This window comes from Colletotrichum graminicola, assembly GCF_000149035.1.
Source record: "Colletotrichum graminicola M1.001 genomic scaffold supercont1.10, whole genome shotgun sequence".
Taxonomy (NCBI): Eukaryota; Fungi; Ascomycota; class Sordariomycetes; order Glomerellales; family Glomerellaceae; genus Colletotrichum; species Colletotrichum graminicola.
This window is the reverse complement of record NW_007361014.1, coordinates 156,935-165,716: the sequence shown is the minus strand read 5'-3', so window position 1 is coordinate 165,716 and position 8,782 is coordinate 156,935. Positions and strand designations below refer to the sequence as shown.

At 54.2% G+C, this 8,782-nt stretch overlaps 3 protein-coding genes across 3 annotated transcripts; 2 read left to right on the top strand and 1 right to left on the bottom strand.

Moving 5' to 3' along the window:
• Positions 1–816: 816 nt before the first annotated feature.
• On the top strand, positions 817–2,016 carry GLRG_03351 (uncharacterized protein; the record flags this gene model as incomplete). The annotated part of the gene is made up of 2 exons (XM_008094036.1): positions 817–837; positions 895–2,016. The coding sequence occupies 2 exons, from the start codon at positions 817–819 to the stop codon at positions 2,014–2,016; spliced, it is 1,143 nt and encodes a 380-aa protein (XP_008092227.1).
• A 489-nt stretch (positions 2,017–2,505) lies between these two features.
• On the top strand, positions 2,506–4,012 carry GLRG_03350 (formyl transferase; the record flags this gene model as incomplete). Its single annotated transcript, XM_008094035.1, has 4 exons — positions 2,506–2,776; positions 2,854–2,924; positions 2,975–3,090; positions 3,148–4,012. The coding sequence occupies 4 exons, from the start codon at positions 2,506–2,508 to the stop codon at positions 4,010–4,012; spliced, it is 1,323 nt and encodes a 440-aa protein (XP_008092226.1).
• Positions 4,013–6,726: 2,714 nt separating this feature from the next.
• Positions 6,727–7,627, bottom strand: GLRG_03349 (uncharacterized protein; the record flags this gene model as incomplete). The annotated part of the gene is made up of 2 exons (XM_008094034.1): positions 6,727–7,033; positions 7,104–7,627. The coding sequence occupies 2 exons, from the start codon at positions 7,625–7,627 to the stop codon at positions 6,727–6,729; spliced, it is 831 nt and encodes a 276-aa protein (XP_008092225.1).
• Positions 7,628–8,782: the final 1,155 nt, after the last annotated feature.

The window sequence follows — 8,782 nt, the reverse complement described above, 5'->3', positions numbered from 1 at the left end:
TGCACTGCGCTGCTTAGGGTTATGTGTGGCATCTCATGTCTATATCTTGTTAATTATGGTTTCTGTAACAATCTCTGTTCATCTGACAACGGGTGACGTACGCGCGATACTCCCTTAACTGTCGCCAGCTATCACTTCCCTTCGTGATTGTTACGGTCGGACTGTGTCGTCTGGCCTTGCCGTTATCCCTCTCAGTAATGGGCATCAGCATTGGTCAGCGCGCTGAGGCTGGCATCACTGTTACCCATCAATGGGCCCGGCCGGGCTGGCATCGCCGTTATCCATCGCGGCCAGGCTGGCATCACTGTTGCCCATCGCGATGGGCCCGGATGGGCTGGCATCGCCGTTATCCATCGCGGCCAGGCTGGCATCACTGTTGCCCATCGCGATAGGCCCGGATGGGCTGGCATCGCCGTTATCCATCACAATAGGCTGGCATCACTGTTATCCATCACGATAGGCTGGCATCACTGTTGCCCATCGCGATGGGCCCGGCCGGGCTGGCATGAAGCCAAAATTCACTTTGTGTGTTTTCAGCGCACGGACTGAAAAGTAGGTTTTGGACGCTGCCAACGCAACGGACTGTACCATTCTCAGCCATGACGCTTGTACATAGTGCTTAACGCGACTCCATGCGCTCGACGCGACTGACAATCCGATTGTCATCGTCAGCAGTGCTGCTTCTACACCCACTCTACCACCAACAGTATCGCTGTGCCTGAGTGCGCGCATCCGTAGAGCAGCCTACGCGATGAACCCAACTCTACCCGCCTCAAAATACCTACGACGAAGACGCGGCCCTTTTGGCTGACCTCCATGACGCAACCACCACCTTCTGTATGTGCTGACATCCCTTGTTCCATGACCCTATTGCTGACTTCGTTCTCTCAACAGACACCTACGCCTCGCCGATTCCTCTTATCCAAGCGACCGCAGGCATCGCAACAGCAAACCCCTGGCAGCGGACCTCCAGTCTTCGCTGGTAGCCAACGCTTCCAGACTACACCGCGCTTCGCCCCTCCGTCGGCAACACAGCGACCGCCCGCCACGCCTGTTTTTCCAGGGACTTTGCGCCCGTCTAGAAATAGGGACCCTATTCACGATGCCCTGGAAAGTTCCCCGACAGACACTCCTGTCTCTCCGACGCGACCAGTATTAGCGACCGGGACCCAACGACATCACAGGATCGAGATCGACTCGGATAACGAGAGCAACACACAACATGAGCAAGAGGGGGCTTGCCTACCACCGGCTACCTTTGTAGCAAATGATTCGATCGAGATCGAATCTGAGCCCTCTAGCGTGTTGCACAGCGATATCGAAGAGAGAACGCCGAAGAGGAGGCGGATATCGATCTCGCCTGTGCCGAGTTGGCACCATGACGCCCAGGAGGACGTGGTCATGAGTCACTACGATGTTCTCGTTATGAAAAATAATGAAAATTGGAACGACCACGAAAAGCTTCCCGACGCCAAGGGCGAATACCAGTCCGATCTCGATGCGCCGCATATGGGAGAGGAAGACTTGAGCATTCCCGACCGCCACGAGGGGGACATGCCGAAAACGCAGCCAACTTTTCGTCGAGCACCTCGCTTCAAAGTCTTGGATGCCGAAACCTCCCGTCAAGAGGGCTTGCCAGAGGCTTTCTCACCGCAGAGACGCGGAGCAAAGTACGTCGCCGGAGGACTCGCGGCGGAATTACAGAGCTGGCTTGCGGAAGTCAGGGGCTGGACTGGTGGCGACCGAGCGGAAAATCCGGTCATGAAAATCGTCATTGACCAGCTACGAGCTGGAAACAGGATGTACCTCGTCAAGGGCCGGAGGATCGTTGGGGACGGGGAGGCAAGCGAAGAGATCGCCGCGCGGCTGATGTTGGCCGGCGAGGGGAGGCTGACAGGATTAGGTCAGAAAGCTGCGGTCATCGTGGGAAGTACGGTCGCGATATCGCAGCCCGCGTGGGAAGTTGAGCTTGATGGATCACGGTGGGTTGTCGCGTGCGACTGGGCTCTCTCGTAGATGATGACTTTTTGGAATACACGAACACCCCAGTCCCAATAAATTCAGTGAAAGCCGATTGACGAACCGACATTTGCAAGGCCAAGCTGCAACTGGGAGCATTCGCCCCCTGGATTTGGGCTAGACCAAGTGGAAAAAGTACGCTTGAACTCTTGCACACATTACTACAGTGGGTGTATACATTGCAATCCTTTGCTGTCATCATCGTCCATTTCTTTTCTTCTAGAGCGCACCGATTGCTACATAAAACGGATAGTTGTATGGAGAATATCCGAGTGTCGTATTGTCACTCATTCCAGTGGGATTATCCGCCAAAGCGACGTACCGTCCCACAAATTTCAACAAGCCATCTCGCGTCAGCCGGCGCGCGCAGCTGCAAGCTGCCGCCAACGACCTGAACGTCAACCGAAAGTTCTCCAGCTCGAGCATTCGAGGTTCATCGTGCGCAAAGGCAATGTCATCAGTAAACTCCTTGGGACTCTCGACATCATGACGTGGCTGGCCCTCCGACCGGCCACCTTCGCGCGGGTGTCCGTGGGCCTGGCTTGCCGGCCGGGTCTGCGGCCCTATTCGGCTGGCGCCGGCCCCGGCATCTCGGACCCGCTCCGGATCCTCTTCTGCGGCTCCGACGACTTCAGCTGCGCGGCGTTGGACGCGCTCAACGCCGAGAAGGAGCGGAACCCCGGGCTCATCGAGTCACTCGATGTTGTCGTCCGACCGGGCAAGCTGTCGGGAAGAGGGATGAAGAAGATCCGCGAGGGTATGTGTCTCGACGCTCATCTCCCCTCTCGTCAGCAGGAATGAGTGGTGAGACTTGAGCTGACAATCCATACCTAGTGCCATTGAAGAAGCTAGCTGAAAAGCTTGAGTTGCCGATCCATGAGAGGGACACATTTACCGGGTGGCAGGTACCTTGGCCTACATCTCAAACCACTTACATTCGTACTGATGCACGTAGCCACGTAACGACGTTAACCTCATTGTCGCTGTCTCCTTTGGCCTCTTCGTTCCGCCAAGACTACTGAACTTGGCCAAATATGGTGGACTCAACGTTCATCCGTCCCTTCTCCCAGAGTAAATGGACTGTGATATCGTCCCCTGAACGTATGGCAACTGACACCACTCTCCCAGCTTCCGCGGCCCTGCGCCGCTTCAACACACCCTCCTCCAGCGTCGTACTCACACGGGCATAACCCTCCAAACCCTCCACCATAAAGCATTCGACCACGGCACCGTTCTCTCCCAGACGCCACTCCCCGGCATCCCGGTCCCAGAGGACTGCACCACGCAACGCTTGCACGACATCGTCACCCCGCTCGCCGCCGAGATGCTCGTAGACGGCCTGCGGAAGGGGCTGCACGTTCCCCCACTGAAAACCGTCGGCTGGCAGCCTAACGAAGATGAACGGAAGCAGCTCAGCCACGCGCCCAAGGTGACGAACCACGACCGCCAAATGAACTGGCCCAAATGGGCCGCCGACGATGTCGTGCTGCGTCAGCGCGTGCTGGGGCCAGTTTGGTGTTCGGCGTACCACCACGGCAGCCGGAAAATCATGAGGCTCAAGTTCGGCGACGCCGAGGTTGTCGAGCGTCCCGACCGGATCGACCAGTACTACCGACGACGCTCCCTCCGCAAGAGGGGTGAGCTTTCTGCCGAGGATGTTCCCGAGGAGGACCAAGACGTGGAGATGATTTCCTGGGTCTGGCAGCCGGAAGGGAAAGCACAGGACCGCGAGTCGTGGATGGCCTGTCGCACCCCTTTCTTTGAGCACGAGGACGGGGAAAGCATTCTGATCCCCACTGCGGGTGGCAGTTGCCTCAAGCTGTCGACTATCACCGTCGAAGGTTCTCGGTCCAAGCCTGCAGTCACAGCAGTCAGTGGTTTCGGCAAAGTCGTCAGAGACGAAGACGACGACGGCAACAGACCAGACGGCTTAGGCGATGTCTGGGGGCCATCAATAGTTGGGGATCTCGTATTTTCCATTTTCGATCCCTAAAAGGGTTCGAGTAGGTTTAGATCGGTGTTGCTGTATACTACCAAAGGGTGCGATATTAGGGGTACTACGGGTACTATCTCAGCGTAACAGCTGCCAAACGCTAGTGTACCGAATAGTGTATATTATAAAGACACATCTCTTGGAATTTGGGTTCAAACAACCATATTCTCATGGTAATCTCCGGAGGTATGGTACTTCGATGACTTTCCAGTTCCTAGCCCCGGCTATTGTGTGCTCTCTAGAACGGGTTTAGACAACCGTAATGCTTGTTCAGTAAGTCGAGATTCAGCCATCACAGTTGTTATATTGTGTTGTTTCAGGGCAGACGCATCGTCCTATTGCCATTGTAACTGGCTTTGTCCAGCACTGGATCCGGCAGGTTCCTGTTTTGCTCGAGTACCTACATAAGGCAAGGGCGATACAGAGCACCTTGTAACTTGGAACGACCGCTCTTTCCTCGAAAGCACTTTTACTTCTCTCAGCCCAAAACAGAAGTCTTGCGCCGAAGTTGTTTCTTTTCCTTCTTCACCGACCTTCGTACACAAATACCTAGTGCATCCTTCCCCCTTCCTTCCCTATTCTTTCCCCTTTACCTTTCCGCCAACACTCACGGCTCGACTTCCGTCTCTGCAAGGGAAGGTAAGTACAATTAAGCATTGTTTTGTGTGAATAACCAGTCAGAAACAATGGAAACTAACGCTCTCAAAGGTCCTTCTTCGGCCTCTCCAGCCAATCGGCCGCCCGCATCAGCACACACCTTTCTTAGGTACGTCAGGGACAACATGACGTTTCCAGAGGTGGTTGAAACTGCCGTCATGCGATCCAGTGACTCTTCGGGAGAAGAAGAACCTCATACTGTCCACCACTTGCCTGGCATACGCTCGTTTCCGGGAACCAAGACTCTCGTGTGTGTGTCAGGACAGCAACATAATGAGCAGACAAGCGACAAGCAGATTCAACAATTCTCTCCTCCAGCTCAGCAGGTCGACCAGTCCATGACGCAATGTGAGGCACCTTATATAGCCTCGACAGCCAAACAGCCGAGCCCGTTCAGAAACCCATTTGCTCCGCCGTTGGAGATAGACAATAATCCTGTCTTCCGCCGATCAGCTGCACCGATGCCAGCTCCGGAGAGTCATGCCGATACGTTCCCCGCGCAAATCCATCGAACGTCTTCTGTGCCCCGATCGACCGCGCCGTCCTTGAGCAATCACTCGGCGACTATGAGAAGTCAATCCAGCGATCAGCAGGACAGCCTCATGCAGCCAGAAAGTGCCCCTAGAAATCTGAATTTGAACGACCACGAGAAGTCTTTGGCGCAATTTGATTATTTTCACAACACAAACTCGGATGATCTAGAGGAGAAGCACCTTCCTAGTATGCGAAGCCCGTCATGGTCGCCATTGACAACGCCCCCGGAATCTCCGCTTGCGCCAACGACTGACATCGTTGACGAATACTTCGGCTGTTGTCAGACCTCTTCTCGGCGGACTTCACCGGTTGCACGACAGTCACGCAACCAAAATCTCGATTCCGAGACGGCCGTCCGGCGAGAAGGACTCAACAATCGTCCACCCCGCACCCCGTCCCCGTCCCCTCAAAGACCCAGCAAATCCAAGCCCCTGAATCCCCGAGATCGGGTAAAAGGACAGAACGGACGGGCTGACGCCAATAGGGGTCGTCGGCAAGCAGTTCCCACGCGCTGGTCGCCAGTTATTCCGTGGTCTCCCAACCGGAAAGCGTCTTTCCATTACGATTTGCAACAGAGGCTCGCTGCCGCCACTCGTGGGGCCCATATCGACAACGGCCTCCTCAAAGTGTCCCTTGAGAATTTTGACATTTAGGCTGGCTTTTTCTTGGTACATCATGGAATACGGACGGATCTCTTCGGACTGCTTCGCAAGCCTGATTTTTGTTTTTGCGACAGTGAGTCTTGCGTCGTTTCCTGGTTTGCGGATCCCGGTCTGTGGCTTACAGTTTCAGTTACTTCCAGGCATGGAAACACCTGCCTATGGTTCCCGGCCTGGAATAGCTTCTTTTCAAGAATTCCTACGCTGACTGCTCAATCTTCTTTTTACCTGGTTGGTAGGTCCACCAACCCATTATCTTTTGGCTCGAAGTACTGACTTCAGTTCAACGAGCTTTGGTATTTCTTGCTCAACTTGAGTTACGCGTCGTCCCGTGGTGCGAGCCAGATTTGACCTACGTTTCTATTTATAGACTTGAGCAGCCCCAAAGACTCGGGATGGTGTCCCCATTTTTCACAAGTGCTATCCGTACCGTACTGAGAGTTACCAAAGTTTTATGGATACACTAGAAGAGTCACAGTCACAGAAGTCTCCAGACTCGATCCAAATTTAGCCGGACGGCGGAACGCGAGTCGGGTCACACAAATGAACTGGTAACGACAGTAAATTTCGATATTCTTCTTTGCTCTACTAACAAATTACTCCTGAACCGTTCGCTCATTACTCATGAACTTTGATAATAACTTATAGCTCATTTAACGTAGAGCTGACGTGAGTCAGTTCGACGCCGAGCCATTCGAATGAGTGAAACACTAAGATGTCATCCCGCGACTGTCAACTATGGCTTTGTACAAGACGCGCATGTATCATTGCAGCGAATGATACCTGTCGCTCCCACGTCGTCGCTTCGGACGAACGACTAAATAAGCCCTGCAATGGAGCTCCAGCTCAGTAATGAAATCCACTTTACATCAACAAGCCAACAACAACGCTGAGTATGGCAGCCAAGCTGAGAGCACCAGCGGCTCTGACACCAGCGGCGCCGCTGTCGATGCCGTTCTTGGTGCCGTCCGTCTTGCCACCATTGCCCGAGTTGCCGCCCTTGCCGTCCTTGAGCTGCTTGCATACGCTCATGAGTGTTGAGTTGTTCATCATCTCGTTGAGCTGGGCCTCCTTCTTGGCGGCCTTGGCCTTGAAGTTTTCGATCTTGGTGGTGTTGCCGTTGAACTTGTCGTTCAAGGCAGTGTCGTTCTTTGAAAGAGCAACGATCTTGCTGTGAAAGTTGGCGCGGTTAGCTGGTGTCTATTGCAGGGTTACTAATAAGGTCTTGAAGGTGCTCTTACCTTAGCCTGTTCATCTTCTTGCAATCTCCCTTGGTGGTCATCGCCGCGCAGTACTGGAGAAGGGTCTGGTTGCCCTGAAGTTGGGTGAGCTTGGCCTGGCCCTGTTGGGCCCAACTCTTGAGCTTGTCGGCCTTGGTGGCGTTGTTCTTTGTGACCTCGTTCAGAGCAGTCTCGTTGGCAACCAGCTTTTGCAACCTTTCCATACGCTTCATGAAGCGGCACTGTCCATTCTCCTGCTGAATGGCGCGGACCTGGTCGCAAGTCGCCATCAAGGTTGCGTTTTGCTTGGCCGTGTCGATCTGGGGCTGGACCTCAGCCGCCTTCTTCTTGATGAAGTCAATTCTCGTGGCGTTGTTGTTCGTGATCTCTGCCAGGAGAGTGTCGTTGGCAGCAAGCTGCACCAGCCTCTCGTTCTTCAGGAAGCGCTTGCACTGAGCCTCTGTCGAGTTTTGGCCGCTTGCATGCTGGTCCTTGGCCAGGACCGCAAGGGACAGGAGGGGCATGAGGAAGAATGAAAGCTGCATGTTGGCGGTTGACGATGAGGAACTGTATAAGCGCTGATGATGGTGTTGAGAAGAAGGCGGTCCGGCCGCGATAAGGAATGAAGTAATAAAAGAAGAGAAGGGATCTGGATATAGTGACCACAGAGCTCAGAACGGACGGAGAGGAGGGCAGGGAAGAGACGGCTTAGTCTTATACAAAACCCTCTTCTACACCCCATGCATACGACTGGCCACCATACCCTGTCGGCCTGCAACCTTCCTTGGGCTTTCGTCCGATTGGTAGCCTGCGTTCCCCTCTACGGCACTCGCACGAAACCAAAAGACCAAACGCGGACTGGATAGGAGAATGCCCGCCGGCTGTTGAGCGAATGGTTCTTCAAATGGCATGTCTCGTTCCCCTCTTCCGCTACGCTGCGACTGGCCGGCAGAGTCCGCCAGCAACGCTGTTTCGCGCTCTCGCTCTCGACTCTCTCTTGGGAAAGGACGGGACTGAGTTAGATGATGATGAGAGAGGGAAACCCAAATGCCCAAAAAGGCAACTGCCGCCAACTCAGATGGCCCTCGGCGGTAACTACCACGTCGCGTCTTGGCTCGAGCTTTGTTTCCCCGTCTTGCATCTGTTTGATCTCTCGGTAGTATCTGCCGTCGACAAATCAAATCGCAATGGTCTGAACCTCGACCAAGCGTTACGAAAACGACAGTACCTAGTCTTTTCATTTTTTTCTCTTCTTTTTCTTTTTCGGTTTCCCCCATGTTCAAGATTTCTGTTCCACGCTATCGACCTGACGTGTCATCTCCCGCCCCGGGAAATGGGCGGGAAGCGCCGTGTCGAAGAAAAAGAAAACCATCACAAACCCCCCCCACTCTCTCGCACTTGAGCTCGATACCTATATTTTATTAGAACGCCAGACGCATACCACGTATACCCATGGAATATTGATGGTGTGGCATCTGGATGACGCAGGATTACTACGACGCCCAATCCCCCGTGAGTATCTTTCAGTGCCTCAAGATGAGGCTCAAACGACACGTTTTTGGCGAGCCCCCCTCTTTCTCCAACGTCCATCCCGGCACCCACGCATTGTCCGTTTCAGACACCCAAGCCCGGACGCGGCGAAACACTGTTGAGCGATCGACAGCCCAACCAGAACCATGGAGAAAACCAGGGCTAGCTCG